Source organism: Centrocercus urophasianus, unplaced genomic scaffold (assembly GCF_019232065.1).
Source record: "Centrocercus urophasianus isolate 14NV4802_14NV808 unplaced genomic scaffold, USGS_Curo_1.0 seq_14, whole genome shotgun sequence".
Classification (NCBI taxonomy): Eukaryota; Metazoa; Chordata; class Aves; order Galliformes; family Phasianidae; genus Centrocercus; species Centrocercus urophasianus.
The window spans coordinates 9,346,056-9,370,681 of NW_024884586.1; the positions used below are offsets into that span (position 1 = coordinate 9,346,056).

A 24,626-nucleotide genomic window follows, 5' to 3' on the forward strand; every position below is an offset into this window, starting at 1 on the left:
ATTGCATTTTGGGTCTAATCATTCCTCAGTTCTTGTGGACAGGGCTTTTGGAAGAAAGGACGTGAAGTGTGAATGCTATTCAAAGATATTTGCAGAGGTGGAACTGATAACTTATGTCATTAAATGAACTCCCTGTTGACAGGTAGAGTGTAATAGTTCAGTAATAAACAATATTTCTGAAATCTCCACCATGGTTGGCTTCTGTGGCAGTGCTGTGCAAAAGTCTGTCTCTTGGCTTGTTTACTTGGATGGTGTCCATTTAAGGTATACAACAAAGCAATGGGATGAAAGGAAGGAAGCAGAGAAAGCTCCTCCAGCGAGATCCTGTTTGAAGGATGTGAGAGCCTCCTTATCAATGAATGCATTGAAAATCCACTTCATATCTCTTTTGCTTGACACCTGACATGATGAGATGTCAGAAGTGGGCCAAGCCTCTTGAGTTCCTCATCTCTGCTTGTGCCAGATGATTTTCTGGAGATTTCTCTATGCTGTCCCAGCTTTGCACTGAATTCAGCTGTGATCATCAGAGAGTCAGGTCCCCAGAACTACCTCTCCTTCTGCTAATGCAGCTCCCTGCTTAAGAGGAGAGGGTTTGCAGGACATCAGGTCATTCTCTGCAGAAAAGCAGAGACTTAACTGTGGTCCCGAGGAGCATCCGTAGCCTCCAGGCTTTAGGTCCAAAAGCGCTGTTCAGTCTCTTTACTGGGAGAGCTTGTGCCAAGCACCTCTCTCATTGCTCCTGCAGCCAAAGCCTGGGTGCTGCCCGGCACACACAGCACAGGATTTACAGGGCTGTGCCATCTGCCTGCAGCACAGTCTCCATCCCCTCCATACACGCAGAGATGGGATGCGACTGCCTGTTGGGGTTGGGGCGAGGCGCTTGCTCTCCCTGCTTCCCCAGTGAGGCTGGCAGATGGTTCTTGTTTCCTGAAGCTGTGTGGCTCCTGCTGCCTGGGAAATCCACAGCGTCGGGGGAGGACTCATGGGCTACTGGGCTGGGAGCAGCTGCGCTGCCAGGCGGAAGCACTCAGCTTTCCTAGACAGCTTTGAATGGGAGCCAGGAGCCCTCTCTCTACGAGAGAAAATCCACGAGGTCAGGAAATACAGCAGCAGCTCCAGCTCCATGCTAGGGCTGTTGGCTTGGCACTCAGACTCCAGCCCTCCTCTTCCCAGATGGTGCTCCTGAACGGCTCCCAGCCGTGGGATCCTGCTGAGCTTTTTGTTGGACTGCCTGGCACAACTTTCTGGGGATCTGGCTGCTGAGAACAATGCTGGGCACCGCAGAGGTGGTACATTTGGGTAGGAGTGGAAAACACCAGGGAGCAACTTGGTTAGTCCTGCAGACTGCTGTTCTTGCTTAGCGTGGGACTGGGAAGCTGTGCTTTTGTGTTTTCCTCTGTTATTTTTTGGTCAGTTCTGTTTGGGCTCCACTTCAGCTGCTGAGAAATGCAAACTTGTTTTTCCTCCTCTGCAAATTCTCACATCAGAAAAAGCTTTCACAGCAATCGCCAGGCTGCACGTCTCCATCCGGTGCATCCAACACTGCTGTGGGCTAACAGAGAATGTCTGCTACCATCTCTCATCACTGCCAGCATCCTCCGGGTGTTGTGGGAGTCAGCGAATACTGAAGCTGCAGAGTTCTTGTATGTAAACTTTCTTTTGTAGGAGGAGCACTTTTGCATTGCATGCGCACTCTTCAGCTTGTTCAGTGCTGCCTTGACCTCTAACTCATTAGAAAATTTCCCTGCAGATAAGTTGAAACCAGGCACTTCCCGAAGGACAGAACTTTCCACTGCAGTTAAAGATCACTCCAGTTACATCTGCAGTTTGTTGTCCCGTCCACTTGCGCAACACACAAAGCAGGCTGTGACTGTCGGGTGGTGAGCTGACTTTCAGTCTTGCTCTTCAGTGAAACTATCTGGGAATTGCTCCCCCCAAAAAAAAAAGGGATTGGAGAACTCTTAAGCTGAAAACCTCCCTTGGCTTTTAGAGCCTCACTCTCTGCCACATGGTGCTGTATGGCTCCTAACCAATCTCTTCCCCAGCCTCAAGAACAGAGATCCATCAGACTTCTCTGGGAAGGCGTGGACCTGGGGTATCTCATCATTTGCACCTTATTTTCTCCCTAGCTTCTCTAGCAGTAGAGAAGGGCATTGGTGTGGGACCAGAGGTCTCACCTGTTTGAGCTCTGGTTGCTCTTTTGCGGCCATTTCCTTGCTTTTCCTTGAGATCCTGAGTGCAGGGAAGGACATGATCTTTGTCTTCCTGCCACTGAGATAGCAACTGAGAAAAGGGCTTTGGCAGGCAGTGGCTGTGTCTGACTGCCCCAGCACTGGTGGGTGATTGAACTGTCTGAGTGGTTTAAGGTTGCAGTCAGATGGGGATTGAAGTCAGAAAGTTCTGCCCTACTTTAGATTGGATCCTTGCTGTGTTAGCAAATTCAGTAGCTGCAGACATGGGCTGGATGCAGTGCCCATTGCAGGAACACCATGTACCGACCGCCTGAACAAAGCTCATCTTCCAGGGGACGCAGCAGCTCCTGCCAGCATTATCACACTGCTAGGCATCATCTGATGTGAAATACTGTGCTCCCAGAGCTCTGAGCTGAGCAAGTGGCCTCTTTCTGAGTGCTTGTGTGCTGCTCAAAGGGGCCGTGCCCCTTCCTGGTTATTTGCTTTACCAGCAATTTGACTAAAGATGGCCAGGAACCACCCTTCAGCCTTAATGTTTTTAAATGTGCTTTCTTCAAATTTCCCTGCTGGGTTTTAAGCTGCTAGGATCCCTGCTCTTCACAGCCTTTCCCAGAGCACTTAAAGCTCTTTGTTTCTCTCTCCATTTGAACTTGCATGATAGATCTCTTTGTAATGGTTGGTAAGTTCAGGGGGATTTCTGTTCAAGCCTTCAGGGTTTTGTAATAGTCCTCTGGTAAGCTCCATTTGAAGTTCCTCTTTCTCAGTAGAAGAAGAGCTGAAATTCTCATTTCTCATTTACACAACTTTTTCTTTGGTCTCCTTACCTACAACTTATCCCTCTCTTATCTCCCATGCATTGTGTCACACGCAGGATGCATCCAGACTGTCAGCCTGAAGGACTGCAGAGTGTCAGAGTTACACATTGGGCAGTTCTGTATACAGTTTGATTGATTTCTTTCGCTGTTTTGAAGTAACCTTTGCTGCTGGTAGAGGGTATTAGGTGAAATAGCTCTGGATGCTGCAGTTCTTTGCTGTAATTTTAGAGCAAGCTTCATGGTTTAGGTGAGGTCATCTCACATTTGAGACCCCAGAGAATGGGATCATAGAAGGCAGTGCATTCTGGAGGCACAGCACAGGGCAACAGAGTGAAATAAATATCATTTTCTCTGCTTTCCAGGGTAGTCAGTGTACTGGAGGAGGAGCATACAAAAAATCCTCGACCCTTGGGTCATCCCATCATCTCTGTCACTGACCACATTTTACAAGAGGGTACATCTGTGAGCTTGGGCTGGGAGGCCAGAGCAATACTGGAGCAGAATACCTCACAGGAAGAATTTAATAGCTAGAGCAAACTCATGTTTCAAGTACATGGATGCCCACTTTTCTGCCTTTCCCAGCCACTGGTTTATGCTCCTCACTCTCCTAACGTGGTGGCTGTATTTCTCCTTGCAGGTGGTGGTGCTCCTGGAGGCCCTGAGCTGGGGTCAGCTGGAAGATGACCGAGTACAAGCTGGTAGTAGTGGGAGCTGGAGGTGTCGGGAAGAGCGCTTTGACAATACAGCTCATTCAGAACCATTTTGTTGATGAGTACGACCCCACAATAGAGGTAAGCAGTTGTCTACTTGTTTTGATACTGCTTTTTTGCACTTCGCTGCAAACTTGAAGTGTGCTCGGCTTGGACTCAGGACTGAACCCAGTCAGGGATCTTCCTTTGCTTCGTAAAGCTGCTCCAAGTTGCTGCATGTGAATTCAGAGGTCACAGTGTCCTACTTGTGTCTCCTGAGGAAGGACAGTATTGTCTGCTGGAGAGAGATAGCACAGCATACACGGCAGCAGGCACAGCTTCAAGGGCCCGATGGGCAGCACAGAGCTCCTCCTGTCTGAGGAGGCGGTTGCATAGAGAGCAGGTAAAGATTTGAGACTGAACAGCCATTTTATGCCTGTGCTTCCATTTCTCCTCTTGTGCAAAGTAAGGATACTGACCTCCTGTGCGTGATGTTTTGAGATTTACTGATGAAATTGGTTCTGATGACTTTTGTATGTCCTGTATGATGAGATAGGTCAGGAGTCCAAATAGAGGTAAAGACTGCTGAATTTCTTTTAAGAGACACTCCCTTGTCTCTGCAAAGCAGGGAGCTCATGAATTTTCTTCAGGCCACCTAACACTTGGTTATGGATGAGCTCTGCAGTAGGAAGACCAATGCTGTGGTTCTTCCCTAGGGCTTGCAGACCTCATGAAATAGCTCTGGGAAAGGAAAACAGGGAGTGCTTTTCTGTGGTTTGCCTTGAGTTCCAGGTCTCTATCCTGCTCTAAAACATGGTGAGTTCCTTCTCCAGCAGGAAGCAGAAAAGAGAGATTGTGCTGGCAAAGTCAGTTCTGCACACCCTCCATTGCAAGGAGTGAGAAATGGATCTCTTGAGACAGCATGGATCTGCCATGTCCTGTACTTATCTGGAGAATCAGCCAAGTGCCTCTGTAACACGATGGGAAGCACAGCAATAACAGCAGAGTAGCATGGCCCTAGGCTGCAGCAAGTGAGCACTTGTTCAAATGCAACAGCTGCTGACACAGAAATAAAGGAAAGAAGCTACTTACCTTCAAGAAAGCCTCAGATATATAGGGATGTCCAGCAAGATCCCCTTGCCTCTACTGCTAACCCTTAAAAGAGGTCTGGGAAGGGGTGGATCCTGGCTCCCCCCCTTCTGATCACTCAGGTATATTGCATACACCTGAGCTCCCCTGGTTGGTCCTGCCTTCCCACCAGGTGCTCCATCACTGGTTCAAGCTGTGACTTAGCATTTTTGTTACAGCTTGTGCTTCTATTGGTTGTGCAGAAGGGGCTCAGTGCTCAGAATCCAGTTTTCTACATTACAAACATAAGCAACAAAGATTTTTTTCTCTTTACCTTTTTAAAACATAGTCAATTATCAAGCTGATTTCACTGTTCCATCACTGCTGGAGTGATGCTAATTACCCACTGCGTGACTTACGCCTCGTTCTGGGAGAGATCTGCATGGTGCTGTGCTCGCATTTTGGCTCCTGGCTGCTCCTGCCCTGCTCTGTGTGAGGAGTAGGTTCCCCTGGGAATGCAACTCACAGCTCTGTCACGCCTCTCAGACAACAACCTCCCTGCCTGCAGTCCTGGAGGAGTCTCTACCAGATGTGTATAAATACAGCTGTGGTTACTGCAGTTGTTATTATTATCATAATGCCTAAAAGGTCCCCGCTGGGGTCAGAAATCTATTCTGGTAAGTGTTGTATGTGCAGTCCCCACCCTGAAGAGCTCAGCACTTAAATAAACAAGAGAGGCAAGGCTCAGTAGAAGGGCTGAAGTGGTCTTATTATCCTACAGATTGGAAGGAGGAAAGCACTTAAAGGCACATGCTATTACGTCATTTGGCAAGGTCACCTAGAGAGCCCATAGCGGAGCCTGGAATTTATTTTAAGGCTCCTGAGTCTCAGTGTCGCACCTTGCTTAAGGAGCCAGCTGCCTCCTTCCCCTCTCCTCTCCCCTCCTGTGTTCTTCCCCTGTAGTCGTGTCAGTCTATTCCGTTCCATTTCGGTGTCCCTCCTGCCTTCTCCTGCTGCAGATTTGCAGACCTGGACCCCATCCCCCCCCAGAGGTGGCTGGGACGTGACCAGCTCTGCCTTCCTGTGCGGCTTCTGCTCAGTGAGAGCTACACACCCATCTCCTGGGGTGGGATGGCTGTTTGGGTGGCTCTGCTGCTTTCTTAGAGAGCTGTGCCAAGTGGCTGTGGGCAGAAGAGCTGCTAGTGGAGGGGCACCTCCCTGGGAGCCATCAGTGCTGGGTTCTGGGGAGCAGTGGGAGAGGTGTGAAGGTCCCTCTGCTACCTCAGACCTGGAGTGGGCAGGTGCAGCTCTGACCCAGTAATGTGCTGGGATTCAGCCTCCTTTGTGTGCCTCCAGCTGTACGTACCCTGCAGGGAATTTAGTCCATGTAAACATGCCACGGGAATGTAAACCTTGTGTAGTGTTTCACAGCGTGCCCTGCCCACTCATGCCATGAGTGCTGGGGACAAGTGGCTCTTTTCATGTTTCTCACACTGCTGTGGGGGGGACTGCAGCTCCAAGCTGCTACCTAACCATGCCTTCATCTCTCACTTGTTATCAGACAGAGGATCTCCCCTCCCCTCCCTTCCCCTCCCTTCCCCTCTCCTCTCCTCTCCATCAGTGCAAGCATCCAACTGTGCACACAGGGCCCTAAAGAGGAGTAGTATGCAAAAAAGAAGAGGGGTGATAGGAGAAGCAGAGGGCAGGGCTGGGCTGCAGGGGAAGGAGGTGTTGCAAATGGGATGTGGGAAGGAGGCATGTAGACCCAGATGAAGTGAGGCAGCTGCAGGGAAGGCTGTGGGGACACTGGGGATATGCCTGCATGGCCTCCTGCCATCGTGGTGTAGTGCTGATGTCCTGACTGTCCTCTGCTCCCACGAGCAGCCCCAGTGTCCTGTCTTAACGCCTGCAGTCCCAGGCTCGCATTTTAACACTGTGCCCATTTAAATCAATCTGCTGGAAAAGAATCTGCAGGATCTCCAGCCCAGCAAGGGGAATGGGGTGCCAGCATCCTCAGGACAGTGTGGGGTCACTTCTCATCATGTGCTGTCTGGCTGTGAGACCTCCTGTAAGCGGGGACTTGGAGATAACATGTGAACGTGTGTGCTGGGACACTCGTCCTCTGGATGTGAGCTGGGATGTAGGGAGGGGAGGGAGTAGTGGCAGATGTGTGTGGCAGACAGACACGCACGGTCTGCCCTGTGCAGCACTGCCCTGCACCTGAGAGGCGGCAGCAAGTGGTGGTGGAGGGAACACTTAATTACAGACAGGTTAATGAGAATTGCATGGCGTGCTGCCCAATCCCAGAGCTGCTAGGGCTTCCTATGTAGATAGAAGCGTGGTGGCAAAGGATGGGGTAATTGCCTGCTGAAAAGGTCAGCGTGGAGCAGATCCCATCTTGGCTGATCTCAGGGTGCTCTTTGCAAGGAGAAAGGCTTTAATGAGTCCCGGAGGGTGGTGTTTATGTCGCAGTAAATAAAGGGCAGAATCCATGCTCTCTTCCTGCACTGCTGCCAGTCTGTTAGTGACCTTTGCCGTGCCTGTTGTCATCTTTGGGGCTATTTGTCAAAGCCCATCTGAGTAGTGACATTGTCACTACTCTGTCACCATCACACCTGTGCATTTTTCACACCTTTGGTTTCAGCTTCATCCTCTGGCTGGGAGTTGGAGTCACCAGGTTGTACCCAATATACGGCTGCTGGGAGCTGCGTTTGGGAGACCTTTGGGGGAGAGCCTGGGAAAGCCCTCTTGGTGCTTTCTGGGCCTCCTCGCATGTGCGATAAGTTGTAATCATCTCACTGCAGAGAAAAGCACAGCTTCAAAGACCTGCCATGGTGCTCCTCACCCTTCCCAGATCCCCTCTGGGCACAGACTGGCTGTGGGAAACACCCTCCTTGCAGCCTGCTTTGTTATTTTCGTGTTCAAACGACAAGAGGTTCACTATCACACCCAGTTTGCTCCCTCTCTGGTTGTGAGTGCCCCCAGTGCCCACTCCATGTCAAGCATGCTGCAATTCCAGGTGGTGTTAAGCACCTGCTGACCCCAGAGATCACACTCGTGACTGCCAGCGGCCTCCCTTTGTGTGTGCCCTCTTCCAGCCCCTCAGAATGGCATGCAGTGCCCGGAGCTGCAGGATTAGGTGCCAGAAGCCTTTCCAGCACCCAGCAGCACTTCTTACATGTAGCAGGATTGCCCTCCATGAGGCCTCCTGGCTGACCTTCTCTCTGCCCCTTGGCAGGATTCCTACAGAAAGCAAGTCGTCATCGATGGAGAGACCTGTTTGCTGGACATCCTGGATACGGCAGGACAAGAGGAGTACAGTGCCATGCGAGACCAGTACATGAGAACAGGGGAAGGATTCCTGTGCGTCTTTGCCATTAATAACACCAAGTCCTTTGAGGACATCCACCAGTACAGGTGAGCATCTCTGCTGCTCCCACCCTGCCTTTCCTCTTCGATCAGTGCTGCCCACACAATTAGTGTGAGCAGCAGCCCTCCAGGGAAGAGGCCCAGCAGACGGCTGATGTCAGTGACTCCGATAAAACCCATCCAAAGGGATTGCTTGTGGCCCCTGGGGACTCGGTAATGTAATGTTTAAGTGTTTATGGTGACTAAAGGGAGAGATGATCCCTTACGACCCCCTCCCTTCCCTCTCTGATTAATGGAATTGCTTTGCTACTGAAATTGATCTCAGCAACTTCTGCTCTGCAAAGGATGCACGGGATGGCTCGCAGGCATCAACCTGCCTGCTTTGAGGAGTTGTATGAAAACGTGCCTCTGGGCTACTGCTTCCTCTGCCTTCTGAGGGACTGCGTGCCCCATCAGTAAAGCTTGCCAGTGACTCCACCAGCATGTGGTATCCCATTTCACCCCACCGATCACCCCAAGCCCTGCCCAAATTGCAGCAGCCCCCGCTATTCCAGTCCTGCCTTGACAGATGCCTGGAGCCAGCCCCAGGGGCTGAGAGCAGTGTAGGAAATGACTCACTGCAGCTTCCGCCCGTGCCTGCTTCCCTGCCACCTGAGCCAGCCCTGCCCGGTGCCTGGAGCTGAATGGCAGAGGTGGGGAACAAGGATCTCATCCGGAGGTTGACAGGCAGGAGTGGTGCTGCAAGCACAGCTGCCAAGGCATCCTGCAGCTCCCAGCACAGACACAGCCCTGCCTTACTCATTTCGGCACGGTAACTGCGTGCGTTGGGCTAATTTGGCTTGTTCGAGCTGAACTGTAGGACAAAGGATGGGATTTTCCTGAAGCACCTGAGGGATTTGGTAGCATTCATCCCACTGCCTTGTGCTGGGGCTGGTGCCTGTGAGTCACTCAGAAGATGGCTCGATTTCAAGCCCCGGTTTTAATCATGATGTAAATCACTAGCTTTAATCTCATTCCACATGTGCTCTTTGCATTTGCACTTTTAGAATAATTTTCCCCAGAGAAACACTCACTCTCACTGGTTCGGGGCCATTAGGAGGTATCTCTTTTCAGCTAAGTGTAGCACTGTGCACTAAATTTAGTGCCGGGGTCTGATGGTCAGGATGTTATATCGAACATCTAAGTGGCTTTATGGCATATCCAACATATATTCAGACCTCATTTCTAGGTTCTACTGTATTAAAAAAAGATGATTGTGGGTTTTTTGTTGGTTTTTTCTTTGACTCTGTGATGCATGTCCAGCTGCTTTGGGATGGAAATTTGAATTCAAGTAAAACGTAGAAAGCATCATCTTAAAAAAAAAAAAAAAAAAGTGCTTAGTTTGGTTAAATAAAACCACATCAATTGTTCTGGTTACATAAGCAAAAAAAGCTGTTCTGTGTCCCAATTTGAATGATGTATTAAACAAAGGAAGTTATTATCTGTCGTGGGGGAACAGAGTGCATTGTTTGTGGCCGTAATGGCCTGAAGATTGTAGAAGCAGTAGATCTCATCCTCGCCCACCTCCTTCCAATCAGAGGTTGGAATGGAGAACTGTTACTACTTCCTTGGTTCCCAGTTGGTTTCTCAACTTTGAGTGAACTGAACTAAGCTGAAACGAAGCAAATATTGTCTGTGCATCTGCAGGAAAGGCTGCAGCTGCCAAACACTGCTCTCTCAGCTCAGCAGACTCTGCTTGCAGGTGTTTTCCTGGTGACTTTCACCCACTCAGGGCTCACTTGGTCTAAAACGTTTGCAGTACACAGGTAGCTGCTGGAGTGTTCTGCTTTGTTTGACTTGGGCCATACTAGGAGGCTGTCTTTGTGCAGACTGCCATAACTGCAAGCTGAATTTAGCAAACAGCTTCATTTAAAAGACAGAAGCATGTTTAGTTTTCTTTTCCAAAGGTGCCCTAGCTATTGGGAGTTCACTTGCTTACATGCTGTGGTTGCACACGTGCTTCTGGAAGCTCTGCACTGGGTGTGTTGTAGCACAGCAGCTCCTGGTGAAGAAGTGACCTTGCTGCTGTGCTGGTGCCCTTCCTCCTTTCACTTTGGCGTCTCCTCTTCTGGCAGGGAGCAGATCAAGAGGGTGAAAGACTCAGATGATGTTCCCATGGTGCTGGTGGGAAATAAATGTGACCTGCCAGCACGGACAGTGGAGACCCGGCAAGCGCAGGACCTGGCCCGGAGTTATGGGATCCCCTACATAGAAACGTCGGCCAAAACCAGACAGGTAGGAGGAGAGACATTAGGGCTTTAAGGCCTGCGAGTGGAGAATGTTGCCCAGACCCAGGACAGGGGGAGGTTGATGAGCCACGGCCTCCCTGATGGACAGAGGAGGGACTGCCATGCTGACTGTGTGCTGGAGTGCCAGGTGAGCAGTGCTCCAGCTGCTCATTAGCCAGCGTGCTGTAAGTCTCTCTGACAGCTTCGGCATGGCAGCAAGCTGGGAAGGGAGCATGAATTAGAGCACGCCAGCACAGGCACTGATTTACCACTGTCAGGATGCTGGGAATGAAGCTGCCAGAAAACCCAGCTTCAAGCTGACTGCAGCCTCGTCTTGTATGCAGGCTGTGATCGATGGCCTGAGTTCAGTTATGGCACTGGGAGATAAATCCAGGTGGCACGATCTCCAGCCCAGCCCCAGGCTGCTGTTGGTCCATGCTGCCTGGAGGCAGTGCTGGGGCTCCTCACTGGTGGGCAGAGCCATCGCTTCTCCCCGCTGCCCTGCCCTGCTTGGAGCAAAGCGCTGTGTGTTTCTTGCAGGGCGTTGAAGATGCCTTCTATACCTTAGTGCGGGAGATCCGTCAGCATAAACTGCGCAAGCTGAACCCACCAGATGAGAGTGGCCCTGGCTGCATGAACTGTAAATGCGTGATATCGTGACTATGGTAAGTTCTGGGAGCAGGAGATTGAGTGTACAGAAAGCAGGGTGGGGGTGCTCGTCTGCAAACACGCATCAGAAACAACTTCAGTGATGGCTACTTCTTAATAAAAATGTTGACTGAAATAGCATCTTCTGTCAAAACAGAAGGTAAGTCAGGTTTTCCCACTTTCCTGAGGAAATGTGTGGGAGGAAAGGATTTTTTTTATTTTTTCCCCTCACTCAGCGGAACAAAATCCTGCAGAGCACTGAAAGAAATGCATGTTTTGTCCTGCCGTCCCCAGGGAAGCTCCTTCCCGTGCTGGAGAGGAGTGATGCTGGTGCTCCAGGTGTGCAGCTCACCATGTGCGCCAGCCTGGCCTTAGAGCAGCTCAGAGGAAGAGCTGTGAGCACATTGCCTCCTACTGCGCTGCATCAACTGCACTGTCCTACAGCTCCAGAGCAGATACATGTGACTCTGAAAGCCCTCTGTTCAGCAGAAGAGTTTTCCTGTTAGATACATCCCCCAGGATATTTGAAACTGATGCAATGTTGAAAATTAGACATCAGGGAGCTGTTTTGCTTTTGTAAACTGTGTGGGATGGAGCCAAAAAGTGTTTTGCAGATTGCTGCGTTCACTTGCCTATTATTCTTTTCCTTCTTCTTTAATTTTTTTTTTTTATTTTAAACGATGTATGTATTCAAGTCATGGCAATCTTGCTGGACAGCAGGGAAGGAAAGCTGCTATTTATTAGCCTGGGTTGGGTGGCCATGGGCCAGAATGCCCATGTGGTTGGCTTCCACATTAAGGGGACGTCTGTCTGCACAGTCACTCCTTTGGAAAGGAGGAGATGGGCAGCCAGGGCTGAGTGCTCCAGGGCCACGTAGAAGGAACACCTGAAGGCTGTCTCCTAGAGACAGGGACTGCGAGAAAAGCCTGCATGGCCATTGCCCTTGGAGTGATGCCATTTGGGGAGTATCCCAAATGTCCCCGACTGGCTTTTTGTCCCTTCTTACAACTGCTGGAATCCTAAAGTGACAGCCTGTGTTCCACAGACTGCGAGCATCTCACTGAGCAAGGAGGTGGGCAGCTGTTTTTCCTTCACTGCTTTTGGAGGCAAAAAGCCATGAGTATAGCAGAGTTCTTTTCAAAGCAAGCGGCACTGGCAGTGTTTGCTTCCTATGGGCTGAGCACTCCACCCCTATGCTCCCCCAGGCCGGCCAGCTGGGGGCTGCGTTGTGCCTAGCATGCTTATCGCTGCAGAGGGAGGCTTCCAGATGTTCAGGACATCCAGATGTTCCGTGGCGTTTCCTCCGGATGGGGATGTGAGCGTGGGGCTCATTTCCTGCTCTGGCTCACAGCTGACAGCGAGTGGGGACACACGGGCTGGGCTGAGTCCCCATGCAGGGATTGCCAGGAGCCGGTCCCCATCACCACGAGGGTGGCCAGCACCAGCATCGTCTTCAAAAGAGAGGCTGGCCATGGGAAGGAGGGGCTTGTTCTCTGCTAATAGAGTGAGTTGCCCATGTCTTTTTCTGCTTCCTGGCTGTGGGTGATTTCTAGAGGGGCAGAGGAGGACATGTAAATACACACAGAGACGCACTGGCATGCTAAGATGCTTCTATGAATTGCACAGCCTGTAGCAGATCCCCCCACGTGGGCAGGAGAGAAAGTGGTCTTTTTGAGACCAGAAAGCATGTGTTTTGCTGCTGGGGCTCCTGTCATACAGCAACGTACAGCCCTTAGGGCAGTGCAGCCCCAAGAGGTGACTCCAGCAAACAAGCAATGCCAGAAAGTAGAAAGGGTTGTCCCAAATGCAAATGCAAGGGTTGTCCCAAAGCGTGAGGGTTGGCAGCGACTGGTTCTGAGAGCAAGCGGGTGCTAACAGCTCTTCTCCCTCATGTTTCAGCTGACTGGACCCTGACTTGGAGAGGTGTCCGCTGTGCAGAGCACAAGGAAAGAGGTGATGCGAAGGAAGAAACAAATGGATTCAGGGAGGAGTGGAGGGGGAGGGAGAGAGGAAGAGGACGGGAGAAGTGCCAGCCCCTCCAAGGACTATCTCGCACTTCACCAAGGCCGGCAGCAGACGACTTTTGGTTCTTTCCCCATCCCCTCCTCCTTTGGCCTCCTCCCAACCCGGCAACTGTACAAAGCTACAGATTGAATCACAGTAAATTATTATTTGATGGTCTCGACAAACCGTTTTGATGGCTCTGTCCAGAGCTTGCTACCAATGGTGGCTCTGGGAGGATCACAGGGAACAGGAGAGTGGGGAGGGGAGATTCTTGGGTTTCATCTCTGAGTGAACCACCACTGTGCTGCAGACCAGAAAGGCAACAGAGTTGGGCCAGTGATTTCAACATGGGTGCAAGGCAAACCTCTGTGAAGCAGCTGTGAGCCCACATGTTGTTTCCTGGAGCCGAGTGTTGTTTGAAGAGGTCTTGAGGTGGTTAAAGGCCATCTGTTGGCCTCTGTGGGAAAAATCTTGCGCAGGTATCCCCAGGCAGTGCCAATGAACAGTCAGAGATGAAACAGAGGTGGGTTCTGTGCCCTGCAGATTGGCGGCTAACGGGCTGCAGGGTGCCAAAGGCAGCAGCTGTGATTGCACAAGGCCTCGCTTATTTTCACATCCAGGGATTTGTCCTTTATGTAAAAAGTTCTGCTGCACCACTGTTGTTGTCACACGCGTTTGTTTAATTAGCACCGAAATCCACTGCTGGCCCCCAAGTTTTGGTTGGGTAGCAGAGTGCAACCAGCCTGAGCCTGTCCTCAGCAGTGCCCTGGGCAATTTGCCTTCGCCCCAGACCGTGTGGGATTGTTACAAGCTCAGATGTGATGCCTTGGAGCACTAGGGAGGAGCTGAGAACTGCGTTTAGAACTGGTGCCAGTTGGGTGCTTCCTGGGTTTTTCTGGCCTGAGCGGCACTTCAAGCAGGGTAGGAGCAGAGGACGGCTTCTTGTTCTACCCAGCTTTCTATGGTAGCGCAGGGTTTGGAAAAGGCAGCAGTCGTTGGCCAAGGTACTTTGCTTGGCTGCTTGCAGCCTTGCCCAGCAGCGGGCAGCTGTCTTTCTGGCACCAGTTCCAAAGTGCTCATGTGTTCTGGAGGCAGAATTTTCCTTCTTCCCTGCAGCACCTGGCTGACACTAACACCTGCTTAGTGTAAACACCTCGGGCTGCTCCTGGCTGTCAGCAGGGTATAATCGGTCACCAAACCTGGCTGTCCTTTGGAGGCTGGTGCATGGGCCTCCCTGTGGGCATGCCTGCCATCAGCCACTGTGAGTACATCTGTACAAGGGGCCAGTGGCATTTCTCCAGCACAGGCCATGCTGTTGTGCAGGCTGATGGGACTTGTGTCTGCGCTAGCAGACCCCAGGGAGAGCACCAGAGGAGAGAGGTGATCGGGGTGGTAGAAAACCATCCTGCATGGACTAGCCCAGGCCTGAAGAGGTGTAAGTGCTCAAGGAGGCAGAGGCTGGGAGCGGCAGGGGCAGAGCATGAGTCACATCCCTCATGTAGCAAAATGGGTACAGGAACCCTTCTGCCCTGCAGTACAGAGCCACTGCCCACTGGGAGCATCCCTGTAAGCTGCCTCTCACCCCACTGCCTGTGCTCTGCCATGTTGTGCAGTGATAGAAACAAAGAACTAACGCTGCTTGGCATCAATCTTTGCTTTCGACCTGGGCAAGAACTGACTTGCACTAAGAGCTTGCTTTCCAGACTGTCTGCTGCAAAGTGCCATGTCAGCACGTTCTTGCACACAAACCACAGTTGCAAGGGATGTGCTAGAGCAGTAGCAGCCAGAACACAAAATCCTTCAGCAGTTTGGCTGGGAGCAAGGAGCCACAGTATGAGCACTTCCTTTTCAAAGAGGTTTCTGCATCACTTAGGCTCAAGTTTTCTTGCTCAAAAACGCTCTGGATCTGAGCAATACACTTGTTACCTGAGTTTGCTCAAGTGTCTTCTAGTTGCAAAGCAAAATTCTATGCTGAAAATTGGAGATGATAGGTTGGGAGCAAAAGGAGGTGCTAAAAGCTTGACACAGCAGCCCTTCCTCTCAAATCATGCGTTGTGAGATTGCTGCTTAATTCAGTAGCACGTCTTTGTTCCAGGACATTGGCTTTAAGCTGAGGAAGGCCAGTCTCAGAGCAATCATGGCAGCTTTACAGCATGGCAGTGAGATTAAGGTAGGCAAAAACCAGGCCCAGCTGCTTCTCTCAGTTGGAGCTGTTGCTTTGGACTTGATATTTTGACTTGCTGACTTGGTGCTTGTGGTCTGAATGCAGGAGAGCATCTTGTTGGTAGAGCAGCTATAACAGGATGTTAGTATTCACAAGTTTGCATATTGAGTATGAGTTGAATACTGTCCATTCAGTAGCTGAATTTCTTGAGTCTGAAAGTGATATCAGGGTTACATGGTTCCGTTACAGTGACCGTAAGGCTATAGAAGGACTTACTACAGTTGGAGTTGATTTAGGAATTTCCTTGTAGGCATTGTACTTCTGGACCATAAGATGTGGTTTTGAGATATTCCAATAACTCATTTTCCCTTATGGCAAGGAGTTTGTTGCCCCTCTCTGTTCTGATGCTGTGGCGTGAGCTTAGGTAAGTGGAACAGGCAGTTCTCTGAAGAGCTGCACATTGTATAGCCAGGTGTCTTGAGTACTCAGTGCATTTTGCTATAGTTTGCACACCTGCTCCCATTTGGCTGCCATGATCTCTTTAGCTGGCTGTGGCAAGGCTGGACTACACTTGGTGCTGTGATGTGCACCTTGGGCAAGTACAAACACTGTGACCAAGAAGGTTTCAGACAATATCACACCAATTACTGAGGCTCCATCTCCTGTGCTGGAAGAGGGCCTTCTTTGAAGCTGTAGCTCTGTTCTGCTCAGATTCAGCTCTCTCAGAATGAACAAATAAACTTTTCTCTCCTGCACCATTCAAGAATCTCACACCCTACTAGAGAGAGATGAGAGTTCAGAGAGATCACAGCTGAGTCAACTGATGTAATTGCTTACAAGCTCTTAAAGATGCTGATGGAGTGCTGGAACGAGTCTCATACCTTTTTTGGTCAGTCATAGCTGCAACAGAAGCACTTTCCTAAGCCAACAAGAGATGGTAACTTCAAAACGGAGGAGTTCCTGGTGTTTGCTGAAGGTTCTGACACTGTCTGAATTGAGCTGAGTTTGCTGAAGTTGGCATGGGAACTGGATGGTGTTTAAGGCCTCTTCCAATCCAAACCATCCTATGGCTCTATGTTTCTGTGATTATATGAGTGCAATGGGACAAGCACGACAGTGCTTGATTCCTGGGTAAATGTGTGAGCCAGAAGATGCTGGCAAGAGGTGCACAAGGTACTGGTGCCAGCACCAGGGCAGTGCCACCACTCTGCTGTGGCAAGAAAGGTACAATCCAGTGCCTGCGTGGCATGCAGGGACCAGGATGCCACTAAGCAACTCCTAGGTCTGTTTTTCAATGACCAAGTGAGCTGGTGCAGAGAGAACAAAGCTCTGCCTACCACATGGCTTAAGCCCAGCATGACCCTGGGGAAAGCCCTGCCCTTCTGAGAAAAGCCACTGAGCCATCAAACTTCCCGTGCTGCTCTTGGCATTGTCTTGCTGGTGTAGCTTTGGGTTTGCAGTGGAGGAGCCAGCAATTGGTGTAATCACGGAGCTTGATACCAAAGGGCCACTTTCTCTGCTACACAGCTGCAATACCCCGCAGCCTGCAGGAAGGACGTGGAGGGTGGAGTGCGGGAGAGGTGCTGCCCACAACGCAGTTCCTGCAGGATGCTATTAGTGATGAGAGGCACCAGTGAATGGCGTCAGCATGAATCAGCCCTGACTCAGCGGATGCTGCGCTAGGGCACACCCGTTCTGTCCAGGCATGGCCCTCTGAGGGCTTCAGGCAGGGAAATCGGCGTTAGCCTTGGGTTCCCCACTGCAACAGAGCCAGTGCAAAGCACTGCAGAAGGGTTGCGCTGGGCTGTGAGCACAGGGAGGCAGAGAGGAGCGGGTTCCTGTCCTGCTGCTGGGCCCCACTCAGCCCCCTGGCTGCCGCCTCAGGAGGGAGGCACAGAGCCAGGATCAGCTGGGATGCAGCTCTGTCCCAGCCACGACTGCTGCTTCAGCTAACGTCTCCACTGTTTGCACACACGGAAGCTCACACTTCTGCACGCGTCAGGGAAGCACCGGGCCCTGCCCCAGAACTGGAGCGATTTTCCATCTGCACGTTCACCTATGAGTAGCCCAGCCCTTCCTCCTGCCTCTAACACGGCTGCTGCAAGGAAGCACTGGGGGGGGTAGGAGGGGGGGTGAAAGCAGCTTTACACTAACCTTTCACTATTACCACCATGTCAAACAGAGCACTATGCATAGTCTTTCTGGATCACAGCTAAAAGGAACGAGTGACTTTTGTTTTTTCATCTAGCTTCCTTACAAAAAAAACGAAACAAACCAACCAAACAAAAAAACCAACCACAGACATCGATATATTTTTTAAAGTAATAATTATAATACATTAGAAAGAGTCACGGAGGAAGCGTTCCACGCTGTAAACAAGAATAGCAAGTAAAACAAAAGCCAACGGTAGCAGGGCTGTCAAAGTGCACGGCCGAGCCCCGGCCTCCAGCGCTGGGCCCTGCACGGCTGTGGTGTGAGGACGAGGTCTGTCCCTGGCACTGGGCCCTGCAGCTCTGCTGCTGCCCACACCGCACCTGCACCATGCACTGGGCCAGGGAACAGCACAGCCTGCAGCGGGGCAGCTCGGCAGGGCCAGGAGCTGGGAGCTCCTTCCTGAGTTTGCTCACAGTCACAATGGCTTTGCTATGGGATGGAGCGGATGAGGACGGCACTGGGACACGCACTGGAGCGAGAGCAGCTGGAAGGGAGGCAGCACCCAGAGAGCAGTGTGTGCTGCTGGCTCTCGGCAGCCCCTGGGGCGCTTCTAGCCCCTGTCCAGGCAGGATATAGCTGCTATGGAAGGCAATTGCTGCCTGTCCTGATATACTGCCCAGGTACTGTGGCACACTAACAGCTTTCACCGCTGCACGATTACTGATGAACACACCAATCAAACCAATTGAAGCACTTTTGCCTTAACCTCCTAACCACCTCTTCCCCATGGTGTGTTAAAACACAACTACTGAGCATCCATATAGCACTTCTAAGTGCTTCACCAACAGCACTGCGTGCCCCCGGCAGCACTTGGCAGAGGAGCTGTGAGGTCAGCCCTGCACTGCACAGATGGGCAGGGAACAAGGTCTGGAGCAGAGCAGGGCTGCAGAAGCAGCAGCAGGCTCCTTCCACAGCTCTACTGATAACGTGCACAAAGCACATGCACAACCCGGTAAATACCCAAAGGGACTCAGTGGATGTTTTCTCCTAGTCTCTGGGTAGGCTTTGCTATGGTGCAGCAGCCTGAGAGATGAAAATAAGAGATGAAAACTAGGTTTCAAAAGTCTCCTTTAGATCTTAGAGGAGCTTTGGCCCATGTCTGCCATTGGAGGGACAGGCAGTGGTCTCACCCGCTGTCCAAAAGGTGACATCCCCATCCCCTCTGCCACAAAGCACTGTCACATACCACTCATCTGGCCTGGAGCTCATTTCCTGCTGCTCCCCTTCTTGCTGAAATCCCTTCACAATGAGCTGCTGTGTGCTGGGCACATGGGTTTGGCTCGGTTCTTTCAGTGGGGTGAGCTGCCCTGCTCCCTGTGCACCTCCAGTCAGGTGGTGACATCCTGGGGACACAGTGCTGCTTGAAAAAAGTGCTGAAGGCAGGGACTGGCTTGGATCCCACGTGGTCCCAAGGAAGGTGGGAAAAGGACAGGACTGCAGGGCTCTCCACTGCACACAGATGCAGGGGCATCTGTCCTGTGGCAATGCATTAGGGCATCAACTTCCAAACCTCCGTACCCAGGTTTCCTTTCTTGGTTGCTGATTTCTGGCTGGGTGAAACTAGGACAAAGAAAAACTGGGGGCCGTGTGCTCCCTCTTCCTAGCTTCTCTGGTGTCTCCACCCTGAAATTTTACTTGTTCAGGCACAAGCAGGCTTCAACCTGGGCACCACAATGAGACATGAACACACACCTCCAGCAGCCCATGGGCAAAGGCAAGGTGCGTGACGGGGGTTTGCACTGCAGCTAAACGGTGCCCTCAGGCTCACCAGGGCAGCAGCCAATTCTCCCCTTTGGTCAGTTTGAGGCAGCAAGCCTGCTTGCTGCTCTGGACCTGCAACCCAGGCTCAACTTTCACCACCATCCTCATCACCTGGAGAACATGAAGGGTCCTCTGCTGGGGTCACAGCCAGAGCTCACCACCACCAGCTGCTAACACCTCCTCTCTGGGAGTGCAGCCAGGGGCACGGAAAGGGACTACCAGGAGGAAGGGACTTGCATAGACTGCTGGGCAGTGGTGCTTGCCTACTGGCATGCTCCAGCCCCATCTGAAGGGCTGCTGCTTCCTGCAGGTCTGGAAAAAGAAATAAAGGCCTACTGCTACAGAGGAAGGAAAGCCTCCTGCTAAGTATTTTGTACTCCACTGCCTTATGTCCATCACTGCACCCACCCTGAGCCTTGGAGCTCCATGCTGCGAGGGGGCAGGCAGCGAAGAGCACACATTAACCAGCTCTGCTGCTCTCCCCAAATGAACCCAAACACAAGCACTTCTGTCCATAGAAAGGAAACCATGGATGCAAACCAAAGCGGAGGTTGCTGGTGGCTCTGGGCTCTGCAGCCCTGGCTCTCGTACCAAAGCACAGCTCTATGGGACACCACAGGCAGGCAACAGCCGTGTTGAGGGCATCGTGGGGCTGGTGCCACTCCGGCCCCCAGCTCAGTCCCACACCCCACTAAAACGTCACCGACTTGGGCAGCCGTGCAGCGGGATGAGAGTCTGGGCTGAAGCTGTTCTCTGACAGGGATTTGGAAACCTGTGGGGGAAGTTTTGGTTTGGGGCTCAGGGGTGGGCGCGGTGCTTTCAGTGCATTCGGCGGTTTCTGGGTGCCTTGCTGGACCGCCCCCATGTCTGACCTGGCAGAAGGCAGCAGGGAGCTGGCAGCCAGGGGATGGGCGGCCTCTGGCCAGGGCAGTGCCACCTGCCTTCTGTTTGCCAAGTCCTGCTCAGTCACATGTGCCACATGCAGGCGGGTGGTGGTTTTCACCACGGTATGGAGGCTGTTCCCCCTGGCCAGTGACACGCTCTCTGACAGAACAGGCGTGCTGCTGCCCGATGGCCTGCCCGGGGCAAGCGAGCCTAGGGCAGCGAAGCCTCGCTCAAGCGCCATCTCTGTGCCCTGCTGCAGGCCACCAAGCTCACCCGTGGACGCCGACTTGGGCAGTGAGGCCTTTGAGTCCATTCCATTCATTAGTATCACTCCATGTTGCGTCTCGCCCATATCCTCAGGGATGTCCCTCTGCAGTGCTGTGGCCTCCTCCCCATGCAGGGAGGATGCTTGTTGTTCCTCAGGCGGCCCACAAGCAGCAAGATCTGGCGTGTGGTCCATGCTGGAATGCTGCTCAGGCGGCTGGGCCTCCCCAGCTGGTGTGTCCACAGGAGCGTTTGACGCAGGGTGGAAGGAGCCCACGGAGCTGCACAGGGAGGGAGTGAAGCTGGGCGACTCATGGTGCAGCTCACGATGCTCCTCGTGCTCAACCCCATGTCCAGTGTGCAGGGTGGATTCCCCACTCCTCACAGCATCCTCCAGGCTGGTGGGGAAGGCTTGCATCTCGCTCGGCTTTGGAGATTGCCGCTGTGCCACGTCCTCTGTCGGCTGCCCCTCGCTGTACGGGAGATGTGGATGGCTGTCAGCTGCTTCATGGGCCCGGCTGCTTGGCACATCGGGAGTCCTGACGGCCGTCCCCTGGTGGCTGGGAGGCTGTGCGGTGCCCCTGTCAGAGGGGTGCTCACCCAGCAGCCCATTCTGGCCATTGGCTGCCGCACTGGCCTTCGTGTCCAGAGGGTTGAGGGAGAGCTCCAGGCCCAGGGGTCTGCGAGGGAACTCGTCGGGCTTGGCTGCACCAAAGGGAGCGATGATACGAATAAGGGAAAAATCAAAAATAAGAAATTAAGAAAATATATTAAAAATATGTAAGTAATCAAAGGGGAACAGGGGGACAAGGGAGCTGCTGGTGGCTCTACCCACCAGGGGGGGGGGAGGTCAAACTTCATCTTGCGCAGCTCACTCATGGACACCTGCAGCTGGTCTATGACAGCGTCATCCTCATACTGCAGCGACGCAGCAATTTTCTCCTGCAGAAATTCCCGCAGATCTTCCAGCGTCATCTTCAGCAAGCGCTCTGGGGAAGGGCAGAGAACACAGCAGGGTCAGAGCAGGGGCTCAGCTTGACTCCACAGCTGTTTTGGAAAGTCAACAAGTACTGGGTGCGTTGCTCTGGTTTTGACTAGGTGAAGTGTGAAATCCACTGGGCCAGGTGTCCTGATGCCCTTCTTTTCATGCTGAAGACCTGGAGCTGTGTATGCCAGCCATGCCGCCCCTCACTTCCTCTGGGCAGCAGCTCAGCAGTAGGGGCTGGCGGCTGACGGTGGGGTGAGGGCCTATCAAGGACAGTACACGAGTTAAGGGCCATTTCTGCAAGTTCTCCTCAATACCTCTAGGAGGAGAAAAAGCTCCATGAGAAAGCCCAATGGCCGCCTCCCATGCCCGCAGGCAGGGACTGGATGGGGCACTGATATACTCCACACTACATGCTCCTCACACTCCTCCGAGCACAGATAAATTTCAAAGCCAGGCTGAAACTGCTGTCTGCCATCAGAATTAAAATTTTCTGGAGGCAGCGGCCGTGCAGAAGTTGTTCCAGCCAGAAGCAAACCACTGCCTTTGGATGGCAGCACAAGCTTAGGCTAACCCGTGCACCGTTTCCCTTGGTTAGCGGCTACGTGGCAGCTCGTGCTCCGCTCACTGCCTGCCCATCACACAAAACACTTACTTTTGTGCAGCTTGAGAATGGTGTAAGCCATGGCTGTCAGGACCCGCTCTCCCTCCAGGATGTAGATGTCCCACAGCCGCAAGGTGAGGGTGAAAGGTGTCTGTTCTCAACATAAACATAAAGCATCCTGTTAGCACCAAGGTAGTGACACTACAGGCTGACAGCACAGAGGTCAGCAGTGTGACTGTGTCCCCTTGCACTGAAACACACCCCACAGTAAGGCATCTGTAATGCAAACCCTTATTTTGTAATCTCTGGCTTAAAGCTAACAAACCTGATAGCTTTTGATGGACCTCCTTTCAACGTCAGCAAAAGGTTCTGATCAACACCAGGTCCCATTCTGACAAACAGGAGTGAACTTGTATTCAAAATGATAGAGCATCTCCCAGGGATGTCAGCCAGCATTTATGGCACATCGCCACTAATGAAATTCATACTGGTCTGACTGTGACATTAAAGTTTGGTTTTAGGATGCTACACCTGCTCTCCAGAGTTCGGTGCAACTGATTTCAGCAGCTCTTGTACAGCTGTTGCTAAGGGAATTCTGCATTTTGTACAGCTTGTAGTGACAACAAGGCTCTGCATGCACACATCTGAGCTCACTCCCAAGAGGCCGGCCTCTGCTTTACAGGAGGCAGGGAAGCAGAAAATTGAGACTGTGGACACACAGACGTGCTAAATGTCAACTGGTCTTGATCTGTTGTTCATGTGTGCAAACAAAAGGCTGCCCAAAAAATAAGGCAGTCTTGGCTTGGCCTTGGACACATCAAGGTAATTTTCTCATGCTTTCACGTCTCCAGTACGTGGCCTACTAATTTATGTGCAACTGCTGTAGTGCAATTTGTTCAGGTTTATGCCTCAAGCTCTTCCCCATACATGTTTCCAGAGCCCAAGTGATGTTAATTGCCCTCACACGGCTGCAGTAGAGCAGGGAGGAAGAACGGTTCTCCCCACGCATGTGGCTGCTGGAGGATGCTTGTCACTCTCAGTGAATGACAGGCAGTTAGCTTCTTAGCTTCTCCACTGTTGAATTTTCTGCCTTATGAGAGTATGCATAATATTCCGCCTTATGTATTACTAAAAGAATTTTAAAATTATGTGATTTTTTTCCACAGTTAGCGAGCAGAAAACCCAGACAGATTTGGCATGCATGGGTGGCAGAGCAGAACGCAGCCCACGGGGTTCTCACCCGGTCAATGAAGCACTGCAGGAACCACTTGGTGGTGTAAATCCCTGTCGTCATCTGCTCCTTGTCCTAGGATGAGACAGTAAGCAGAGACGCGCGTTTCAGCTTGAGCGATCTGTGGGACTTATCTACAGCCTGCCAGGCTCCAGCCACGCCACAGCTTCAGGGAATGATTCCTAAGAGCTTTTCTGCCTTAATCTCTGCTCTGGGGATTTACGGAAAGCTCCCAGGAACCAAACCCACCAAACCCATGTACTCCATAGAGATCAACATTGGAGTTTCCATAGCGATTCCCATCCTGGCCTCTTGGAGCATACAGAAATGAGGAACCCCAAGCATCCCACAAGCAAACCCACACCTGCAGAGCCCAGCCAGTTGTGCTCATTCCTCTTTGGCCCCCCCCATTAACTCCACCTCCGAAACCTTCAACCTAGGCAGAGTTATTCGAGTTTATGCCATCCACCTCCCGCTCATTTTTTCTCCCCAGTGGCTGTAATTAAGTGAAAACACATTCTGGCTCTGTTCCACTGGCATGGCTGGGCCTGGCCCTCTGGCAGCAAGAGACAGAAGCTGTCTCAGAGGATAGCTGTTCCTGGAGCTGAGCCACCGAACCCCTGGGAGTACCAGAAGCTCTTAGCAGCCTGACCAATGAATACTGAATGTCTAAAGCAAATGCAAGGGGGGGAAAAAGGGAGCAGGTGTTACAAAGCAGTCTCTGCAGCCTTCGACCACAGTTGACATGCCCTGTAGACACCCCTCCAGCCTCTGAATGTCATGCCAGCTGCTCAACCTGTGCAGCCTTCAGATTTTAGCAGTCCCTGCACCCATGACAACCAGCAAGCAAATGGTAGCCATTCCCCTCAGCAAGATTCATGGAAAAAACAGCTTAAATGCTTGCCCTTGTGTGGCTGAAGCATAGGGTTAGAATTACGTTCAGTTGTGCATATGTTTGGCAGAGCATCACGCTACTTGCTTTGCCATTAAATGTGACTTTGTGAAGGACTGATAACAAAGAGATACCATGTGCTTCTTCAGTTTCGGAAAGAGTTTGCTTAAAATCTGCTCGTGATGAGCTTGAAATCTCTGCAGCTTTGGGAACCCAGGAATAAAGAAACCTGAGCAAAAAAAGACAAGAGGAAAAAATTAGAGGAGCTGGGAGGAGGGGTCATGGGGCAGCCCCATATTGTAGACATTTATCCCCTGTGCAGCTGTGCCAGCAAGGATGCAGCACAAGCCTGCTATCTGGAAGGAGATGTGCTCGGCAAGCCTACAACAAGCTTCTTCCTGCTTTGCAAGTGAAAGCCATAGAATCATAGAGAAAGCACTGCTTTAGCAGGGAGCATCAAAGCTAGACCAGGCTGGGTGTAGGCTTCTTCACAGAGCCATCCACAGTTGTCAGACCATCAGGCCTGGCCGCTTGCTCCTGAAATTGCCCTCTGTGCACAAATGACTGCTAACCA

The 24,626-nt window shown here is 51.8% G+C and overlaps 2 protein-coding genes across 3 annotated transcripts in view; one reads left to right on the forward strand and one right to left on the reverse strand.

The window, feature by feature from the left end:
• The window catches only part of HRAS (HRas proto-oncogene, GTPase), a 34,754-nt gene extending 21,517 nt beyond the window's left edge, over positions 1-13,237 (forward strand). For both annotated transcript variants that reach the window (XM_042814033.1, XM_042814034.1), the window contains 5 exons: positions 3,645-3,798; positions 8,003-8,181; positions 10,248-10,407; positions 10,941-11,065; positions 12,948-13,237. In XM_042814033.1, the coding sequence (XP_042669967.1) occupies positions 3,688-3,798; positions 8,003-8,181; positions 10,248-10,407; positions 10,941-11,060 (570 nt within the window). In that variant the 5' untranslated portion in view covers positions 3,645-3,687 and the 3' untranslated portion in view covers positions 11,061-11,065; positions 12,948-13,237. The remainder of the gene's footprint in view (positions 1-3,644; positions 3,799-8,002; positions 8,182-10,247; positions 10,408-10,940; positions 11,066-12,947) is intronic.
• A 4,266-nt stretch (positions 13,238-17,503) lies between these two features.
• Positions 17,504-24,626, reverse strand: part of LOC122157849 (USP6 N-terminal-like protein) — a 43,395-nt gene continuing 36,272 nt past the window's right edge. The window contains exons 12-16 of the mRNA XM_042814035.1: positions 24,187-24,281; positions 23,170-23,235; positions 21,981-22,080; positions 21,172-21,329; positions 17,504-21,040 (exon numbers count right to left, since the gene is read on the reverse strand). Coding sequence (XP_042669969.1) covers positions 19,883-21,040; positions 21,172-21,329; positions 21,981-22,080; positions 23,170-23,235; positions 24,187-24,281 — 1,577 coding nt within the window. The 3' untranslated portion in view covers positions 17,504-19,882. The remainder of the gene's footprint in view (positions 21,041-21,171; positions 21,330-21,980; positions 22,081-23,169; positions 23,236-24,186; positions 24,282-24,626) is intronic.